Source organism: Solanum stenotomum, chromosome 9 (assembly GCF_019186545.1).
Source record: "Solanum stenotomum isolate F172 chromosome 9, ASM1918654v1, whole genome shotgun sequence".
In the NCBI taxonomy this organism is placed as follows: domain Eukaryota; kingdom Viridiplantae; phylum Streptophyta; class Magnoliopsida; order Solanales; family Solanaceae; genus Solanum; species Solanum stenotomum.
The window spans coordinates 50812104-50833734 of NC_064290.1; the positions used below are offsets into that span (position 1 = coordinate 50812104).

The 21631-nt window shown below is 30.5% G+C and overlaps 4 protein-coding genes across 5 annotated transcripts; 2 read left to right on the forward strand and 2 right to left on the reverse strand.

Moving 5' to 3' along the window:
• Nucleotides 1–556: 556 nt before the first annotated feature.
• On the forward strand, nt 557–1086 carry LOC125876967 (60S acidic ribosomal protein P2-like). 2 transcript variants are annotated; one of them, XM_049558259.1, is made up of 2 exons: nt 596–809; nt 858–952. In XM_049558259.1, the coding sequence occupies exons 1-2, from the start codon at nt 596–598 to the stop codon at nt 950–952; spliced, it is 309 nt and encodes a 102-aa protein (XP_049414216.1). The 2 variants fall into 2 exon arrangements, with proteins under 2 accessions (XP_049414215.1, XP_049414216.1); XM_049558258.1 differs by having other exon boundaries at nt 557–1086.
• Nucleotides 1087–3267: 2181 nt separating this feature from the next.
• Nucleotides 3268–3648, forward strand: LOC125877038 (60S acidic ribosomal protein P2-like). The gene is made up of 2 exons (XM_049558341.1): nt 3268–3481; nt 3554–3648. The coding sequence occupies exons 1-2, from the start codon at nt 3268–3270 to the stop codon at nt 3646–3648; spliced, it is 309 nt and encodes a 102-aa protein (XP_049414298.1).
• An 878-nt stretch (nt 3649–4526) lies between these two features.
• On the reverse strand, nt 4527–9421 carry LOC125876266 (12-oxophytodienoate reductase 3). Its single transcript, XM_049557398.1, has 5 exons — nt 9103–9421; nt 8507–8647; nt 6918–7048; nt 5970–6152; nt 4527–5475 (listed from the first exon to the last, which is right to left on the reverse strand). Exons 1-5 carry the CDS (start codon nt 9189–9191, stop codon nt 4817–4819), a joined length of 1203 nt encoding a protein of 400 aa, XP_049413355.1. The 5' UTR covers nt 9192–9421; the 3' UTR covers nt 4527–4816.
• Nucleotides 9422–12710: 3289 nt separating this feature from the next.
• Nucleotides 12711–13443, reverse strand: LOC125876438 (36.4 kDa proline-rich protein-like). Its single transcript, XM_049557625.1, has one exon. The coding sequence runs from the start codon at nt 13386–13388 to the stop codon at nt 12975–12977; it is 414 nt and encodes a 137-aa protein (XP_049413582.1). The 5' UTR covers nt 13389–13443; the 3' UTR covers nt 12711–12974.
• Nucleotides 13444–21631: the final 8188 nt, after the last annotated feature.

Here is a 21631-nt window from a genome sequence, read left to right on the forward strand (position 1 = left end):
AACATTTTCAATGGAGTTTGGAAAGGTTAGGAGGATACGCAAACTTTATCCCTACCCTGGGAAGGTGGAGAGACTATTGAAAATAGACTCTGACTCAAGGAAAAGAGATGCTACTAAGAAAAGTGAGGGATTCTGAAGAAGAAGAAAAGGAACAAATAACTGCAAGAAAATAGTATGATAATCAAAGTACAAAGATAGTAGATAGTAACAGAAATCGGAGGACAAGAAACTCCAAGAAAAATACTATTTTCTAATATCACCAATTAATTATAATTTTTACTTCAGTCGATGTTTCTCTCCTAGTTCTAATAGTAGTTGGAATCATAGGTATTTCCTTGTACGCATTGGATTTCAGATTTTCCTTTTTTTCTTTCCCAATCCTATTATATGTAGTAGGAATAATATTCCATAAATCCAACTAAAATATGGTCATAATTACGTCTACCTTTTTAAACTCAAATTAGACTTCCTACAACAAACCCCCTCACCATATTGCCTATATATACCCTTTAGAAACACAAATATTTCTCATAGTTCCAAAAACAAAACAAAATTCTCAATTTTGAAGTATCTTTAAACTTTTAACTAAGACATCATGAAGGTGATAGCAGCTTATTTGTTGGCTCAATTGGGTGGAAATTCTAACCCATCAGCTAATGATTTGAAGAAAATTTTGAATTCTGTTGGTGCTGAAATTGATGATGTGAAAATTGAACTATTATTGTCACAAGTTGAAGGCAAAGATATTAATGAGTTAATTGCTACTGGTAAACAAAGATTGGCTTCTACTACTTGTATGTCTTTTGGATGTACAAATAATAATAATAATAATAATAATGCCAGTGTTGGTGAACAAGTTATTGATGTTGTTGAAGAGAAAAAAGAGGAAAAGAAGGTTGAGAAAGTGGAAGAGTCTGATGAAGAAGATTTTAATTTTAGTCTCTTTGATTAGAAGTTTTTAGTTTGATTTTTATTGTTATTTTTATGGAGTATTGTTTTGATTATGTTCTTTTAGGTTTAAAGTTTTGTTGTTTTCTTTTAATACAAGTTTAGTATGTTTGTAGTTAATTATCTTTGCTTCTTCAATATCAATAGTATATTTTTAGTAATTTTTACCAAAGATGAGAGGTGTCGAGTATACGCGATGGATAGGACACGTAGTATTCTTTATTTTTCTCTATTCAAGTCTCGAAATTGTGATTTCTATTTTTAAAAAAATTGCAACCCTATTCAATATATCACATTCTTCCATTGTTACATGCTTCTAATTTAAAAGTAAGAGTTTCGTAAAATTAATTCTAAAAATCTTTAGTGAAACGAAGGGCTTGGAACCTTGTGATACCTTTTTGGGGTTAAGTGTTTGCCCTAATTTCTTGATCCCACAAAGTTACTTATTTTAAGTCTCTAAAAACTCTAACAATCGATCGAGCTAGTTGTGATATCTTAGAGGGATTTTAGTATCACTTTGAGCATAAATTAGGGGTAATGGGACACTCCTAAAGTTTAGAGTGAGTATGTGATTTTTTTTAGACAAGTTTAGAGGGCAATTTATGTATTATTCCTAATAAAAACAATGGAATCATTTACTTTAATCATCGTCATGTCGTAAAATCATTGAGTTCTTTCAAGGCAAAAACATCATATATTCTCTTATTATATAAGAGACAGTTAGTGCTGAAGCAGGCACGTCTCCGTTGACATGCATGCTTCAGCGTCCTTTTGGAAAAAAAATTAAAAAAATTATTTCTTTTGTTCTACTTTAATTTAATCAATGTATATTTTTTCCCAAAAAAATAAAAAATTATTTCTTTTGTTCTACTTTAATTTAATTAGTGTATAATTTTTTCAAAATTATGGAATCCATTTTAGCTATGACTTTTAGTTTTAAATTCAAGACTTCACGCTGAAGCAGACACGTAAAAAAAAATTAAAAATTAGTATTGCTTTTGTTCTACTTTAATTTAATTAGTGTATAATTTTTTCAAAATTATGGAATCCATTTTAGCTATGACTTTTAGTTTTAAATTCAAGACTTCACGTTGAAGCAGACACGTAAAAAATAAATAAATTAGTATTGCTTTTGTTCTACTTTAATTTAATTAGTGTATAATTTTTTCGAACTTATGGAATCCATTTTAGCTATGACTTTTAGTTTTAAATTTATATTCTATAGTTATTGCTTTATTATTTTAAATATCGGTAATATTTGTTATATCTTGTAACTACTTTGACTAAAAAAATTAACGGTCAACGACGAAAAATACTTTAATTATAAATATCTTAATGGACCTCTTCACAATAAATTTGCGCAAACAAAAAGTAATTAACCACTTATATATCTAAAAGACATTAAATTTATTCAACTTTCTAAATTGTACATATATACATAAATTAAAATAAAAAGATACGATGATGTGGTCTAGTATCTAGTATAGTATAAAAGTAACAAAGGACCAAAGAACTAAAGGAGAAGATAAGAACAATATTCCAATGTTTAACAAGAAAGGTAATTTTAGAGCATTCTCATTAATGATAAAACCTATTGTTTTAATAGTACAAATTTCTCTAAAATATATACTTTCATCAACAGAAATTCCTTAAGAACGAAAAAGCCGACTAAAAAACTATTTCATAACTGACTCTTGTTAGTGAGTCGAGGAGCCTAGGCTCTAAACGAGCTCATCCCTCTCATAGATGAATATATACAACTTAAGAATACATACTTAACTATTCTTCTCACCAACGCGATAACGGTACATTGCTTCCATTTAGGAATAATAATACATAAATCACCACAAGTCACCAACAACAACATTCTCAGTAAAGTCCCACAAAGTGAAGTCTGAGAAGGACAAAATATAAGCAGATTTTATCTCTAGCGTGAGAAGGTAGAGAAATTATTTTCAATAAATCCTTAATTCAATTACAACATTCTCAGTGTAGTTCCACAAAGTGAAGTCGATGTTTCTCTCCTAGTTCTAATAGTAGTTGGAATCATATGTACTACCTTGTACGTGTTGGATTTTAAGATTTTCCTTTCTTTTTTTTTCCAATCCTATTAGTAGTAGGAATCCTAGCTATTTCATAAATCCAACTAAAATATGGTACTCTTAATTACGTCTAAATCTATTTTAACTCTAATTAGACTTCCTACAACTATCTGCGTATATATATCTTTAGAAGGACACATATTTCTCATAGTTCCAAAAAAACTAAAAAAAACTTCTCAATTATCAAGAATTTTATTAAAACTTATAACTAGACATCATGAAGGTGATAGCAGCTTATTTGTTGGCTCAATTAGGTGGCAACTCTAATCCATCTTCTAATGATTTGAAAAAAATCTTAAATTCTGTTGGTGCTGAAATTGATGATGTGAAAATTGAACTATTATTGTCACAAGTTGAAGGCAAAGATATTAATGAGTTAATTGCTGCTGGTAAACAAAGATTGGCTTCTACTACTTGTATGTCTTTTGGATGTACAAATAATAATAATAATAATAATAATAATAATAATAATAATAATAATAATGCCAGTGTTGGTGGACAAGTTGTCGATGTTGTTGAAGAGAAAAAAGAGGAAAAGAAAGTTGAGAAAGTGGAAGAGTCTGATGAAGAAGATTTTAATTTTAGTCTTTTTGATTAGATGTTATATTTTTAATTTATTGTTGTTATTTTTATGCACTAGTATTTGTGTTGTTTTGATTATGTTCTTTTAAGTTTAATAAAGTTGTTTTCTTTTAATAAAACTTTATTATGTTTGTAGTTAATTACCTTTGCTTCTCCAATAGCATATTTTTAGTTATTAGTTATGGAGTATACGGGACGGATAGGATATAGCGTTTTCTATTTTTCTTAAATTTCGAAATTGAGATTTCTAGTTAAAGAAGAAGCAACTCTATTCAATACACCACATTCTTCCGATCCATTGTTACATACTTTTAATTTAATAGTAATAATTTGCATAAATTAGTTCAAAAAGCATTGGTGAAACGAAGGCTTGGAACTTTGTGGTACCTTTTTGGGGCTAGATGTTTGCCCTAATTTTCTTATTTTACTATATTTGAATTTTCCTTTTTCTTTAAGGAAGCACAGAGCATTATAATAAAATTTTTTTTTTGGTTAAAAAATAATAATTATAACTTTCTTTCATATTTGACAAATTCTTTTCTTGGAGAAAAGGTTACGAGTCTTTATGAGCTCTTATATTAGTGAATTGCTTATATGTAGGTTAATTTTACCAAATTATTATGTCTCTTTTGTATGTTTCTCTTCATTGTCTTATTTATCACCATCCTTGTTAATCTTCGCACAACACCTTGTTATTTTCTTGATCCCACAAAGTTATTTATTTAAGTCTCTAAAAGTATAAATTTCTGACAATCGATCGAGCTAGTTATGATATCTTAGAAGAATTTTAGTATCACTTGGAGCATAAATAGGGGATAGTGTGACACCCCTAAAGTTCTTTCAATGCAAAAACAGAATATAAAAGATAGGAATAATATTCCAATGCTTAAGAAATTGGTAATTTTAGAGCACTCTCATAAATGATAAATCCTAATGTTTTTAACAGTACAAATTTCTTCCTGAAATTCACCAGAAAGTCCTTAAGAACGAGAAAGCTGACTAAAAGACTATTCCATAACTGTCTCTTGTTAGCAAATCGAGGAGGCTTGGCTGGTACTAGGCTCTAAAAGAAAACATCCCTCACATAGATGCATATACAACTTAAAAATACATACGTTACCAAGTAAATAAATTGCCCAACAAAATCAGGCTTCACAAGTTCTTACAAAATACAACTGTTCTTTTCACAGACGCGATAACGGTCCATTGCTTCCATTTCCTTGAAGGAAAGGGTAATCTGTGTATCCCACAACTGGATCTTGAGTATAGAATGTCTTCCTGTTATACTTATTTAGAGGTGCATTTAGCTTGATTCTCATAACCAAATCAGGATTAGAGATGAAAAGGCGTCCATATGACACGAGATCAGCATCACCTTGTGCCACAGCCTCAATTCCTAGCTCCCTAGTGTATCCACCACTGCAAATGAATGTCCCCTGATACGCGTTCCTCAAAGTCCTCATTAAACGCGCCTCCTCCTCTTCACTGCCAAGTCTGCCTGCTTCGGTTTGCCCATATGCTACGTATCGTGGCTGTGTTACATGAAGATAGGCAAGCTTGGAACCAGAATGGAGTTGGATTTTGTTTAGTCTTTCAACAACTGTTAAGCCTAGGCTGAGTGGATTAGAGTCCATGGCATCAAGATGATCTATTGCTGGTGAAACTCTAACGCCTACACGATCAGCTCCTATTGCTGAGACGACTGCTTGAACCACCTGTGTGATGAATTTGCACCGGTTGGCTAGTGATCCACCATACTCATCTGTCCGGTCATTGATCCCATCTTTCAAGAATTGGTCAATCAAGTAACCGTGAGCTCCATGGATTTCAATACCATCAAAACCTGTAGATATATGAAATTTTCTGGTGTTAAGACTAACACAGCACAATGAACCAAAAAGAGTGAAAACGAATTCGCAATAAACGTTATCTACCAGAATAAAAACTCTATTTTACCATGAAGGCCTGCTGATGACTTTTTCTAAGCTTCTATTCAGTATTATAGGGTGTATAAGTAATACATAGCAAACCATGGTATCAATTAGCAATAAGAGGGTTATTATTAGTACATGGATAAGCATGGTTAAACACAAAACTGTCCTTAATACACCAAAAAGAAATAATCCTAGCATAAGTAATGTCAACATTACTAATACATCGGCCTATTCAGTACTATTCTTATACACTCTACCGAACGACCCTTTACGGGATGAAATGAAGGTTCCGTTCTGGTTAACCTTTTTGTGAGCAGAAATAACTTACACAATGAAAAAGATGTCATAGGATTTCAAACAGAAATGTCTATTAGTACATGATTAACATAAAGAATGAGCTAACCTGCTTCAATAGCATTCAAGGCCGACCTGCGATAATCTTCAACCACTTGTGAGATCTCATAGGTTCCAATTGCTCTTGGTTTTGGATAAATCCCATGAGTTCCATCAGGCATTAGAATTCTCCACCTCTTTGATATAGGCATCTCAGTGGATGATATTGGTGCAGCTCCAGCAGGTTGATACACTAATGAAGTAATAAGCATGAGCATAGTAAGATAACTAATTTGAAACCTATGTTGCTCGAACTCTAAAAAATGTTGACTGATGTGGGTTTTTGGAGGATCCAACATGCATGGGTGCAAGTGCAACAACATTTTTGGAGAGTCCGAGCAACATAGTTTGAAACTATTGACTTCTTTATATGAATGCCAAAGAGAAATAGAGAAAAAGAGAGGAATGAACATGCAGAATTACATTTTCATAATGAGGGAACAGTTTCAAAAGTTGGCCTTTGATAGATAAATAGAATAAAAATGAGAGAAAAAGCAATGCATGTGGAAAAAAAATTTCTTCATAAGATGATGTTTGGACTAACTTGACACAACTTGTATATTTTATCTGATGCCTTTTACCTTCTACCAGTGCATTTAGACAATTTTTCTTTATAATGATGTTGATTGGACTAGCTTGCACACATCTCAATTATTTCATCAAGTACTTTCTACCTCCCACAAATGCATCTAGACAACATTTTTCTTTATAACAGTAGTGTCTAGACTAGCTACCGCACACCTTGACTATCTCACTGAGTATCTTCTAGTTCCTCCAAATACACCTAGCCAATATTTTTCTTTATAATAATGATGTCTAAATTAGTTTGCACATACCTCGATTATTTCACTGAGTACCTTCTACCTCCCACCAATACAGATATCGAACTAGTTTCAATGCATCTAGACAGTATTGAACATTCATGATCCTAACTTAGTGTAAATGTAACAACTTTTACCTTCATGAGATGCACGACCAACATGCCACAGCTGACAAAATATGACAGCACCCTTTGCATGCACTACATCAACTATTTTCTTCCATTCCTCTACTTGCTCCTTTGTGAAAATCCCTGGCACATGAGGAAACCTGAAAAACCCCACCACAATGATATCTCAGAAAGAAATTCTCAAGAAACTAATTTGATAATGATTCTTTTGGAGGTAAATACATATTTGCATGGGGTGTTTACATCGAACTAAGCAATTAATCTTAAAAATTAACAAAATAAAGTGAAAATACATATCATGTTTAAGTGTTAAAAGATGTATATGAGAAATATATCTTACATTAGGAATGAATTTATACGGGGCAAGGTGGGAGTGAATGTGATTTCTACGGTGGACAAAATGAGGAAAGCAAGATTGAGATGGTTGGGACATATGAAGAGGAGGGGCGCGGATGCACCATTAAAGAGATGTGAAAGATTGGTTTAGCAAGAATTAGGAGAGGTAGAGGTAAGCTGAAAAAGAGTTTAGAAAAACGTGATTAGACAAAACATAACACATTTGCATAGCAAGGACATGACCCTAGACAAATGATTTGAAGGTCAAGAATTAAAGTAGAAAATTAGTAGACAGATGATTTGAAGGTCAAGAATTAAAGTAGAAGGTTAGTAGATAGCCGAGTATCATCGAAGTTGGCCTCTTGCCTCTCACCTTCCCCTTGTTCTTATTAGTTCCTTCGGACACTACTCGTAGAATCACACTAAATACATTATTATTGTTATTGTTGGCTTAGGTAAAAACATTTGGTCCAAGTATGCTTAAAACTTTTAACTTTTTCATTTTATTTTTAAAAAGATTTTTTATATTCACATAAATATGTATAACTTGATTTAAAAGAATAATTTTAAAAGTATTGATCATTTTATTAAATTCTACGTCCAATTAACCACGACCACATAATTAGGCAGATTCAAAATTTAGGTACGGATTCAAGGTAAACCCAAAATCTTTTGCACATAACTTGCGTATTTATTATAATTTTTAAATTTCACTGGGCATATAAATATTTAATTAGTATTATAAATAAATTTAAAATTACTTTAAACGCGCGTAAACTTCAAATATTGAATTCAATGAATATAATACTTCCTCTATTCCTTTTTATATGTCATCTCTTTCTATAAGTAATTGGTTCATAATGCTTGTCATTTCATAAAATCAATGCATGAATTACCATATTGTTCCTTTTTTACCCTTAAAAATATATATTTGACCAACTTAAAAAAGCTGTAAATGATTCATGTTCATTATTTAATCAAAATAAATTAATTTATATTTATTAATTGAAAACTTGAATTTCAAAAATATTAAATAAAGATAGAAGGGTAAAGTTACATTAAAAAAAATGGAACGGAGGGAGTATACGGGAGTGGAAAAATACCACACACCACAAAATTCCACTAATAAATTAGTTAATGACTATACACGTGTAAAGACACAACTTTTTTAATGGTATAACGTGGGGCCCAAAAGCAGCCGTAATTGACTACTGTCTTACCGAAAAAGCCCCTAAAATGTAATCAAATTTTCAAACACATACCCAGCTGAAGTCGGAGAAATCATAGTGCCTTCAGTGATCAGAAATCCACCGGCCGTCGCTCTCTGCTCGTAATACTCCCCTAGCGCCGCCTGTGGAAGATTATTCAGTGCTCTGCACCTTGTCATCGGAGCCAATACTATCCTGCCACGTGTCAAACAACAGTAAATTATTATTATTATTATTTTTGTTCCTCCATTCACAAAACTTAAGATCGGAGGTGAAGGATGTTCGAGCAACGTGACTGTAAATATGATCCCATCTCAAGGGTAAAATCGTCACAAAAATAATTCACTTCCATTTTTTGAGTTTGCATGGACCAATTGTTATTATATGATCCAATAGATATAACTTTTTTCGATTCTGTATACAAAAAAAAAACTAGCAAAATCAGTAAAAAATTTCAGGATCTTATAATGGAAGTTGCTTATTGGTTTTCAGATTTATAAAAATGATCTTAACAGTATATAAATAGTAAATACCCTTTTGGATTCTTGTTAAGAAAAACCCATAAAAAAAAAAGTAGAGAGTAAATTTTGAGATCCAAATATACTAAATCTTCGATTCAAATATATAATGAACTGTGAAGGAAAACTGACCTGTGGGAGAGATTGAACTTTCCCATCTTGTAAGGAGAGAAAAGGGGATTGTTTCCATCTTCAGCTGAAGACGATGTCGTTTTAGCCATTGTTGTTGAAGGAGGATCTGTAGAACTGAGAAGAAAGAAGAGTGAGTTTTTTAGGATGATGAGATACAGAAAAGGTGTGCTTTAATGGTGAAAGATAAAAATGGATTGGACGGCGATGAATTGTGGACTGTGGGGTTCGTTTTCGTTGAACTTGGAATTTGAAAAATCCACATTGTTCATGTGGGAGATATTGAACATGAATATATTATTGACTCTCAACTACATTGCTCTATCTCCTTGCTCTAATTTTTTTCACTCGTATTGTATTGTTAGTTTAAATTTAATGTTTATTTTAATTATTATTTAAATTTTATTATATTGTACCGTTTAAATTATTGTTAAGTAACGATGAAATTTTTTTTTTTATATAATAATCGATTTTGTGTGATCGCATCGTTATCTTAATATTTTCTTTCATTTTTGTCTTTTTATTTCATTTTTTATCCTACTTTTTCATACTAGCTCTACCTCGTATCCTACTTATTCTTTTAAGGTTTATCATTCAGATTATAGATATGTGACATTATGTAATAACGGAAAACGATACAATATATTCAAACACTATATTCGTTAAAACAATATACAATACAACGCAATACAATATAATAACTATACATTACAAAACAGTGTGTAAAAAACTTCCAAACAAAGTGTTAAATTTGTCGGTATATTTAGTAGGATGTATTAAAATTGTGCTTAATATGATATACTGATTGATGTTAGTTATGATGAGATTTTTTTTTATGTTATGTTTTGTTTGGTGTATTGAAAATAACATACATGATATAATTTATAATAAAAAAGCTATTAATTTATAAAATACCCTCCACAAATTCGATGAAGAAATGATGTAAAAAGTTTTGAAAAGTAACTGTGTTTTTAACCATGCTAATATATGCATTAAAATTAAACCACTTACATTGTTAATGGAGTATCATGATTTCCTATATATTAGTTATATATAACATAATTAAAAAATAAAGCGTATAACTAATGATTTAAGTTGAAAAAGTGTACTAAACAAAATACTCATAATATTTAATTTATGGAAATTCCATATTTACGAGAAAAAAATATAACTCAAAAATTCAAATTATATACTCCTTTAATTTTAATTTCATCTTATATAATTATATATCATAATTTCAAATTATAATTTTATCTCACATAATCAAACACGTTTAAAAAGATTCAAGACAAATGTTTGGAGCATTGTTATTGAAAATTGATGATAATGTTTTAAACATGTATTTTCAAATTGTGTATGATCAAGTGGACGGCGCCTCAAACTTCCCCTATGGACACAACTCACTTATTACAATTTTGTTGGGCATTTCGCTGTTAGAATAATGTCAATTCGATTGTGTGTTGGTACGAAGGGAAAATATTTTCTACAAAAAATATTTTTTAATATTTGATAAATAAATTTTAAAAAATATTATTTTAAAATTATTTATATATTAACTTGCGAATATTATAGAAATAAGATCGGATGAAGAGTGGGGAATCGAGGGTGGCAGTGGAGGGATGCTGGGGTGGGTAGGGTCGACAATAGACTTGAAATGACATATTTTAAATTTATTTTCACTACTTTTATTAAAAAATATTCTTTCATTTTGAGATAACTTGTTTTCTAAGAATAATATTTTAAAAAAAATATTATAATCAATAAAAAATAATAGAATTGAAAAACACTATTTGAAAATTGTATTCCTCAGTACCACAATAATATTTTTTAAAAGTTACACATTAATTAGTGTAGTTCCACAACAAAGAATAATAAGATCGAGATATATAAATTTTATTTCTATTTTTATTGGATAGAAAAATAATTTCTGATACACTCAATTAAAAAATAGGATAATGCTAAATGATCATAGAATTTGGTCAGAAATTTAAAAAGTTTATGATATTTTTTTATTTTAAATTAAACTGATTTTTTTTTATTTTTTAATTAAAAAAATAAAAATATCATAGATAAAATATCATTTTAGCCAAATTCTCTGGACAAAATAATTTTTTTCTAAAAAATATATACTCTAAAACTATACACTATATCTAATTCTCATAAACTATTTATTGTTCTACAAAAGACAAAAATTAACACTAGTACCAATACACAAGATAAAAGTTTGTTGATGTTGGGAAAGTAAAATAAATGACCAATATTAGCTTAAGCACTTCTCAAAAAACTTCTAGTAGTACTAAAAAATTGAACATTATTATTCCTTCCATCTCATATTAATTACTCCTTCGATTCAATAATAGTTCTTCATTATATTAAAAATAAATATCGAATAATACTTATCCAATTTAAAAAATCAAGAGATAATTTATCTTCTGCATCTATTTTATCTTTGATATTAAATATTACTCCATCCATTTCAAATTAATTGAATTGTTGAAACATTTTTTATTTTTCAAATTAACTTAATTGTTCAATTTTAAGACTACTTTTATAATGTTTTTCCAATTTTATCCTTTATTGGTTAGTATTGGAATTAGTTACTTAATTAATATTTAGTTATTTTAATCATAAATTTGACAATAATTAATAAGGGTAAAATGGAAGTTATGTTTACTTTATGTCTTAATCTTCTTTTTTTAAAGGGTGTGAAACACCTCAACAATTCAATTAATTTGAAATGGAGGGAATATTTATTATCTAACACATTTTTCAAATCATTAAATTTAATAAAGTCAAAGGACAATATAGTAATATATCCCTATTATTTATTGTATCTTAAGGGGTGTATCAAGTTAATAATGGACAACTATTATTGGACAGAGAGAGTATTACTAACATTATTAAAAAAGTCATGACATTTTTAAAAAGATAAATTTTTAAAGTTTGTCTTTTTCGTAAACTTTGTACCCAGTGAAATTGCAATATGAATTAAAACAAAGGAACTATATACTAAAAAAAATGTTTTACTCTATTTGCTTTTTACTTCTTTTTCCTGATGAAGGGATACAATTGTACTCCTTTTACAATATTTTCCAAATATTTCATTGACTTACCAAAAACAAGATGAGCCAAATTTAACTAATAGTGCAAGCTAGAGCTACATAGATAAAAGTGGCTAGAACTCACAAATAATCACTTTTCAGTCCATGTAATTAAAAAATAGTCACTATAGTTTCAAATTCCTAATTAAACTTTAGAACATTATTAGGAAGTTTTATCGATAAAAATTTAAAACTTTTATGATAGTGACTATTTTTCAAAGATAAGATTGCAAAGTGATTATGAAAATGTTATTTCAACCTTAAATGGAGTACAAATTTTTGCATACTTAACTCAAAATTCTACAAATTGCTTTTTAACCGTGGCTATTTTTCAAAGACAAGATTGAACAGTGGCTAGAAAACGTTATTTCTAGTTTTCTACCATAAAAGAGGTACAAGATATTGCATACTTTAACTCAAAAATCTACAAAAGAGCTTTATGTCAAGGACTATTCTTCAAAGACAAGATCGAAAAGTGATCAATTAACATTATTTCTACATTAAAAGAGATACAAGAAATTTCATACTTAACTCAAAGTCTACAAATTAAAAGCATTACAATAATGACTATTTTTCAAAGACATTACCGAAAAGTTGCCAAATAACACTATGTCTACCTTAAAAGTGGTACAAGAAATTGTATCCTTAACTCAAAATCTACACATAGCTTTATAACAATGACTATTCTTCAAAAACAACACCGAAAAGTGGCTAGTAAACGCTATTTCTACATCAAAAAGTAGTACAAGAAATTGCATACTTAACTTAAAAAATCTACAAAGAGCAAGTGTAGCCAGGAGGTGGAGTCTTTCCACAAGTAAGAAGCAATTGAAGTGCCAAAGGGACATAAAGGTTAAGATTCAAAAGCTTAAGCTTAAGAGTTGTACAAAGACAAACAGCAGCTTCAATTTCCACAAGCCCTTCAATAATTGGACAACATTCATTAACAACAGGATTACCAAGCCCAATATGAACAAGCCCACCAAGAAGATCCACACAAGCCCCAAGCTTAATAGTATCAATTGGGCAAGAAGTAGTAGGTACCTCTATTGGAGGTGGTGGACTAATTATAATGGGCTTTTTCTTGTGTTTTTTGCAATGACCACAACCAAGAATAGCAGTTAGTGAAGAAATGAGTAACATGAAGATGAAAAAAAGAGTTGTTATTTTGGCCTTTGAAGACTCCATTTGTATATTTGTTTTGGTTGTTGGGAGGAAATTAGGATAGGGTAAAGAAATTGGTGCAAAGATTGATGATGTTATATAGAAGAAAATGACTTGTATTGAGTGGTGGAGAAAGAAAACAAAAACCTAAAACTTGTCACGTGAACAAAGGGGGGGTCTAATGTGGCCATGCCATGTTTTGCTAGTATAATATGGCAAAAGCAAAAATGAATTTAAGTTATATAGGTTGACAGCGTAAAGATTCTTACATATATAATTTGTAATCACATCACGTATATGAAATATTCTAGGTAGCATACACACATATTTGATTGGAGTTTATATAACTTCTATAAACTGACATGTAAAAGATAATTATATATCCGCTATCGAGTAATCTTATAAACAAATTAACAATAAGCATCGATAATCAACTACAGAAAAGTGAAATTATATTAACGTATTGATAAATTGACTATAAAGGTTTAACATATAATACGCTACTACTATAAAACATTTTGTTCAATATCAATATATTGTATACAAAAGATTGATATAATTTTTTTTCAGAATTCCACATAGCGAAAAATTTAATAGAGATTTGAGATGAAATATGAGAAAAGTATGGCAATGAAAAGAAAAAATTGATATGTTAGAGGAGGAGGACCTCAACCCTCCCCCAAACCCCACCCCACACACATACAGTATGGAAAGGTGATAGATAGGGCAAAGATGTTGGTAGAAAGAGTGATGTTTGTTATATATAGAATGAAATGAGTGAGTAATACTGGTGAAAGCTAGCAAACAAAAAAACTAAACTTTGCATGTGAACCATTGGGACTATGGTCACATGCCAATGTTTTCCTAGTATTACTACTATATTACTTTACTTTTTACTTTTTATATATAGGGTCAGGTCAATTGATTGATATTTCTTTCTCCTATAGTTTCCTATCTTTACTTAGTATTTTTTCGTTTTAATTTATTTGTTTTATATTTTTCTAGTATGTTATGTATTACAAGAATCTTGAGGAACTTAAAGTTGGTTCAATTGATCGATTTGCCTTTTTTTCTTCAATTTTTTTCTATTTATATTTAGTACTTTATTCATTTATCTTACTATTTTTAGTATGTTATGTATTTAAAGATTACGAAAAAAGTAATACTGTAAATTATAATAATTAACTACTTAAAATATTAAAAATTTGATGAACTCTCAAAATTTTATATGTACCGTATAAATTGAGACATGAAGAGTAACATATGTTATTTAAAAATTACGTTAGGAGTACTATATATCAAAATAATTAATAACTTTACATATATATATATATATATATATATATATATATTGATTGGTTGACTTTCAAAATTTCATATGTATCACATAGTTAAATTAGGATGGAGTGAATAACATATATGATTTGAAATTATGTTAAGACTACTATCAATCACAATAATTAAAAATTTATAATATTTAAAAATTATACAAAAATGTGATTGTCTCTCCTAATTCTATTTGTGCGATATAAATTAAAACAGAGTGATATATCTTCTCCTCATTCTTCTTCTTCTTTAAAATCTTATGTATCGCAAACGAGCATCGTTTTAAACTAAGTATATCAAAAGACTCAAAATATTGAGAGGACTTCATATCTAAATTTTGGGATTATTTAGAGGTGATTTTGAGTTGACCAAGATTGAATAGTGAGTTTATACTTCTTGTGTAGTTAAGTTATATCCAACTTTTTGGGTCATTGAGTGTGTCATATATATAGTCAGTATATATCCCATGTATAGGTAAGTTATATTGTATAATCAATATAAATTTTCTATAACTTTTGGTAAACTATATTGTATAGTCAAGTATACTTTAAATTTCTACGACTTTTGACTATTTTTTATGTAAATAAAACATGCCTATATATGTTATAACTACTTTATTGTATATATTTGAAACTAGCTCATAACTCATAATATAACACTAAAAATTTACTTTCATTGATGTATACACTAATTCAATAAATATATTGATACATGTTTTTACTGACACATATATATCATTAAATCACAATTAATTAACACATATGTTCACCTTAATGTATCACTTGACCCATTAGGTCTAATATAAACGCCTGATACGGATAAAAATTATATTGTTGACCTTAAGGCTATTCAAAATCGAACCATAACTGATAAGCTAGAAGCAAAATTAGATTATTGGTTAATTTATATTGAGTTATTGAATTGATGGTTGGTGGGTGGATTAATATATTATACTTGACGGTTTATTGGTGTGTGACAAATTACTCAAATTCCTTATTGGATAAACCGTTAAGAATTATTTACTTACATTTTTACCCCTTGGATAGATAAAGTACATATTATTAATCTTAAAGCCTCATTTAATGTTTTGTCGCTCCTTATATGACTTGATACATATTTGTGAGTTGAATTTTCTTACTAGTCTACTAGCTAGCTAGTGTTGATTATAATGTACGAGTCTTCACTTCTTATATAAAAATATATATATATTTGAAATATATTTTAGTCATTAAAATGTTAAGTTGTTGTACTAGCTAGTAAATTCATGCACCCTCAAAATTTAGATTTTCATGTATATCTCATTGTGATTTATAACTACAAAATTACTTGCTTAATTAGAGCTAGGAAAATTATTTTGTTTGATGGGAGATCAATATATTGGTGAGTGAAGGTAAAAAATGAAAGCATGAAATGATTGAATCAATACACCGTCCGTTAAATGCTCGATAATTACTAATCCGATACCAAACCAACCACGCGATATCTTATTAGTTGGCTAGCGAATTAATATATTTAAAAGTCGATATCCGATAAGCTTAATCGTTAAGCAAAATTATCCGTCCGATCAATCCGATAAGCAACCTAGTTGACCTGCTCTTTTATTTTCGAAAATAGTATTTAGAAAAAATTATAAGTTGGTCAAATCATTTATAATAATCATTTTTTAAGCTTATTTATATGTTTGGTTAACCCAAAAAGCAATATAAGCCAAAGTGCTTTTAAATTAAAATAATGTATAATAAGTGATTTTCCCCAAGTTATTGCCTTTTAAACTTACTTATAAAGATTTTTTATTTGATTAATTTTTTTAATTTTAATCAAATAATTTGTTTAATCGAGTTTGCTAGTGCTAGAAGCGTAGGGATCAGATCAACATGTTGAATTGTTTATCCCTAAATTATTCAAAAATTGAGTTAATTATACCTTATGTTATATTTCTAGCTCAAAAATATACTTATCGTTACGTTTTCCTTATTAGCTAAAATATGTCATCCAACTAACGAAATAGTTCAAAAATATCTCCTTTACTTGCTTTAAAACAAGAAAAGATGGTCCAATTTGCCACTGAATTATGCTAAATAAGAAAGTTTTACCCATCATTTAAAGTTCGGGACACGTGCTTTTAGTTATAAAGTTGAATTATTTGCATTAGTTTTTCAACTAAATATTTGTTCAACTCTTTTCTTTTAGAACTAGTATATAGATCTCCTTAAACTTTAGATGGTTTAAATTTACAATAAGTAATATAAGGTATAAGGTATAAGGTATAATTGAATTTGATTATTTTATCATAGCATTTTTAAAGTAATTGAAATAAATAAATAATTATTAATGTAGAAAAATATATTTTAAATAATTATATAAGAAAAGATATGTGATATAATGTTTTAAAATATAGGGAAAAGGGTCTGATATACCACTTATTTTTGTCATTTAAAGTTGATATACCCTCGTTATGAAATTGACTCATATATATACCCTTGTTGTTACAAAAGGAGCTCACATATACCATTCATCTAACATAAGTGAAAAAATTAGTTTTAAATTTATTTTTTAACTTTCAATTTTTTTAAAAAATCATGTAGGGGTATATATATGATCCTTCTAGCAAAGTTCAAGGTACATTTTAATCTTTTTCATACAAAAATTATTTTTTGACTACTTTGATTATCATTATTCGAGTTTCTTATTATTTTTTTCTTTCATTCTTTAGTGTAAAGAAAAAATTTTAAACTATTTTTTTTGTGGCTATATTGTAATTTAGTTTTTATATTTGTAAAAAAAATGGGGCATCTATAATAAATTTTACAAGAAAATTAGTGAAACATAAATAAATTTGACCATCAAAATAATAAATTTAAATTAGTCGTTGGAACAAAAAAGTCAAAAAAAATACGTGTGAGGAGGATCATACCCCATATGGATTATATTTTTAATAAAAAAAATAATTTAAAACAAAATTAAAATTAATTTTTTCATTTCTTTTAGAGGAAAATGGTATATGTGCGTCATTTGTATAATAGTAAGGGTATATATGAGCCATTTTCATAACAAGAGGTATATCAGCTCTAAATGACAAAGTTGAGGGGTATATTAGACTCTTTTCCTTAAAATAAAAATGCATACCAAATATAGAAGGGTAAAAATCATTCACATCCTCATCTTTGCTTAAAAATCAAACCACGTCTCTCCCAAACTATGAATTATAAATATTCTTCCTTTTTTCTGTAACACCTCGAAAATTCTAAATTAAGGATCAAACCGTACATATCTGAATATGAGGAGTTAGATATCTAGATGAATTCAAAATATGAGTTTCACAGATATCATTTACACACTATAAATAAGACCAAAGATAGTAGATGGGCTCGTGAATGAACTCCTGAAACTTGATTTTAACCTGAGTTTCATGAAGTCAATCTACAGATGATGAATAACACCGTAGATTGATCTTGTGAATTGAACTTTAGATACTAAAAATTCAGCCAAATTCCAAGAATGACATCTACGGACGGTAGATCGAACCACAGATCGTAGATTTTTCTAGTGGAAAGTTTCGACATTTTTTCAATCAAAGATGTTTTGATCTTTTTTCACTCTTTTCACTCATATATCATGACGTTTTTGACATATCCTAAGTGGGATTAAAGGAAAATCAGTCGATTAAAACCCTACGCCTAACACTCAGAAAATCATATCAGTTATGCTCTAAGTTCTCTCAAGCAATAAACTAGGATTCTCATCTTTAAGCTTCATTTCAAGGATTCTACCAAGGTTTTCCATTCCAGACATGCGAGATTTCATCAATGAATAATTTTTAAAATTTATTCAAAAAAATCAACATTAAGAGGTTAATTTTTTTTTATAACAAGAATTTTTACGACCTACAATTTTAAGTCAATTTTCTCTAGAGGTTAATTTTGGAGATTAGATTTGACTATTTTTTTAGTAGTGACACCGACCTGGACTAGACCTTTTTTTTCTCTAATGACATTATGGCTTCAACATTCTGCATGACGGTGACATGGACACTAAATGTTTCTTCTTTGAATTCATCTATGTGCTTGGATGTACTTTTAATGTACATAACTCTTTGTATAAAATTCGGATTGATGAATGATTTAATTTGTTGGAAACGTGTAATGATCTATCTAGTCGTTATTCAAAAGACACTTGTGCGGGGTCTCAATTTTTTTGAAATAAATTGCCAATTTAAAATTGAGGTACATGAAAAAAGTTTTGAATTTAAAAATATCGGACTGACGCCATCCCGCCATATCAGGAATATTCCCGTTATGGCTTCGCCGTTATAGCGGAGTCAGCGAGGGCAAATCTCAGAAAATGTAATTTTTTTTATTTTTTCTTCCACTCTTCATTGATAAACACAGACGATTGTTACTCTAAAACCTCCCTTAAACAACTCTAATCTTGGAAACCATTGAGGGGAGGGATTTCAATGAAATGATGGTTAAAGCTCATGAGTTTTTGTCTACGTCTGTCAAGATTCGTGCCCACAGAGTTAGAAACATGTGTTACAAGTTCTTCAATAGTGTTTGATGTCCAAGTAGACTAATTTGTTTTAATCGAATAGTTAGATTTGTCTTTACTCATATAATATCATGTAGATTGTCGGGAGATTTCATGTATAGACCTTCGAGCATGGAGTCTGGATGGTTGAATGGGTGGTTAGTTGTGGTTTAGGCTGATTATGAACTTGGTTACTTATTGTAGACATTATGATGTTTTTTTAGGTGCTATATTGGAAAGGTAATTATGTGTGATGAAATTATAAGCAAAGAACATTCAGAAAAGAATCTTTACGGATAGGTGATGGTTGCTTGTTTTCCATTTATGTTGTATGTGCTTGTAAACTGCTTTGTTAATAATGCATGCATGATATATAATTAGGAAAAAAAAGGAAAGAACATGATTTGAAATGATGAGTATTTTCAATCTCATATATGAATGTGTTTACTTGGTGCACAAATGTGCTTGTTATTCATTGTGTTTGTAATTGTGATGTATGACTAATGGTTGGCATGATTGCCACGCCTGGTACAAGATATTTCCATGATTGGCTTGGAGACCATGCTTGGTATATGCTAACAATTGACACGGGGTATGTAACATCTTGTATTCGAAACAGACCAACAATGCAGATTTTGAGAAGTTGCAGGTGCAACCCACGGTTGCCATCTACGGACCATAGGTCAGACCACGGTCCATGCTGGTGGTCCGTGGTTCACCACTGCAACCCCTCCCCAACCAAGCTCAAAAAAATCGGTTAAGTCTCGACCCACGGACAGACCCACGGTCCGTAGGTTAGACCACGGTCCGCGGTCTGTGTTCGTGGATCAAGACTCATTTACCCAGCCTCTGACACGAACTACGGTCGACCAGCACGGACTGTCGTTTGATCCACGGTCCGGAGGTCTGACCGTAGATGAGGGTCAGCAGTAAGTTAGGGGAGAATTGTTGAGTGGGTCAACTTCAAATGGTCATAACTCTTAGCACAAAAGGAATTATGTGTCACATGACCTATGATATGATATATAATTGAATCCTATTTCCAACGCCACCGAGTTTTCTAAAATACGACCTCTGAGTAAAAAGTTATGCTTGTTTTAGTGAAGCCTTGTCGGGCAGACTCGACCGACGACTCCAATCGACGGACCGTCGATTGACCTACGGCCCGTAGGTCCAGTCCATCAATCACTCCGACAACAATTAAGTTAGGGGTCTTTTGGTTTTTTTCTATTTCGTTTAACCCCTAAGACACGTCATTTGGACCCTAAATCATGAGGTTTTAGTCAGTTTAAGCCTAGAAACATAACTAGAACTTACCTAAGTCAAATCATTCTTCAGAACTTAGAAAATTAGAAGCGTAAGAAGAGAAAGAGGCGACCAACCCTAACTTCTAGAACGTAGCAAGGTTCCATCAGTTCCAGCCTTGAAATCGAAAGATTTCTCCGTGGAATTCGTCACTAGGTATGTGAGAATTCACTAGTGGGTTCCTTTCACCCATCTGTAGCAGATGCTCTTAGCAGATTATTTATGGGTAGTGTAGCACATGTTGAGGAAGAAAGAAAAGAGCAAACAAAGGATGTTCACAGACTTGCTCGCCTAGGAGTTCATCTTCTGGGCATATCAGATGGTGGTGTAACGGTTCAGAATGGGGCAAAATCTTTTTTGGTAGTAGAGGTTAAGGAAAAACAAGATAATGATCCAATCTTGCTTCGACTTAAGGGTGCAGTCCACCAACATAGAGTTGAGGTTTTCTCCCAAAAGGGAAATGGTGTACTTCGCTATCAGGGTAGATTGTGTGTTCCTGATGTGGGTGAATTGAGACAACATATTCTCGCAGAAGCCCATAATTCCAGATATTTTATTTATCCAGGCGCCATTAAGATGTACCGCGAACTGCGGGAAGTCTATTGGTGGAATGGTATGAAAAGAGATATAACATATTTTGTGGCTAAGTGCACCAATTGCCAACAAGTCAAGGTAGAATATTAGAAACCAGGAGGTATGACTCAAGAGATTGACATTCCTACTTGGAAGTGGGAAGTGATCAACATGGACTTCATCACAGGTTTACCTCGTACTCGCAGACAACATGACTCTTCTTGGGTGATTATTGATAGGGTTACTAAGTCTTCTCGCTTTTTGGCAGTCAAGACTACAGATTCGACGGAGGATTACGCCAAGCTTTACATTAATGAAATTGTAAGGTGACATGGGGTTCCTTTGTCTATCATCTCAGATAGGGCCTTTTTATATTGGTTTTTATGTGTTTTATCATGTTTTGCAAGAAAGGTGTTCAGGCGCGGAAGTTTAGAGACAACTGAAGGAAATGCAGAAAAAGGCATCCACGGAGGTGATCTACGGACCGTAGGTCCATTCACGGTCCGTAGGTTATGACCGTAGATCAGCAGACATGG

Bases quoted from the DNA above. Each gene is read 5' to 3' on its own strand.
- LOC125876967 (XM_049558258.1), top strand. From the start codon at position 596: ATGAAGGTGATAGCAGCTTATTTGTTGGCTCAATTGGGTGGAAATTCT.
- LOC125877038 (XM_049558341.1), top strand. From the start codon at position 3,268: ATGAAGGTGATAGCAGCTTATTTGTTGGCTCAATTAGGTGGCAACTCT. The intron at 3,482-3,553 runs GTACAAATAATA...TTGGTGGACAAG, and splicing joins TACTTGTATGTCTTTTGGAT to TTGTCGATGTTGTTGAAGAG.
- LOC125876266 (XM_049557398.1), bottom strand. From the start codon at position 9,191: ATGGCTAAAACGACATCGTCTTCAGCTGAAGATGGAAACAATCCCCTT. The intron at 8,648-9,102 runs GTCAGTTTTCCT...GACACGTGGCAG, and splicing joins AAGTTCAATCTCTCCCACAG to GATAGTATTGGCTCCGATGA. The intron at 7,049-8,506 runs GTATGTGTTTGA...GGGGTTTTTCAG, and splicing joins ATTTCTCCGACTTCAGCTGG to GTTTCCTCATGTGCCAGGGA.
- LOC125876438 (XM_049557625.1), bottom strand. From the start codon at position 13,388: ATGGAGTCTTCAAAGGCCAAAATAACAACTCTTTTTTTCATCTTCATG.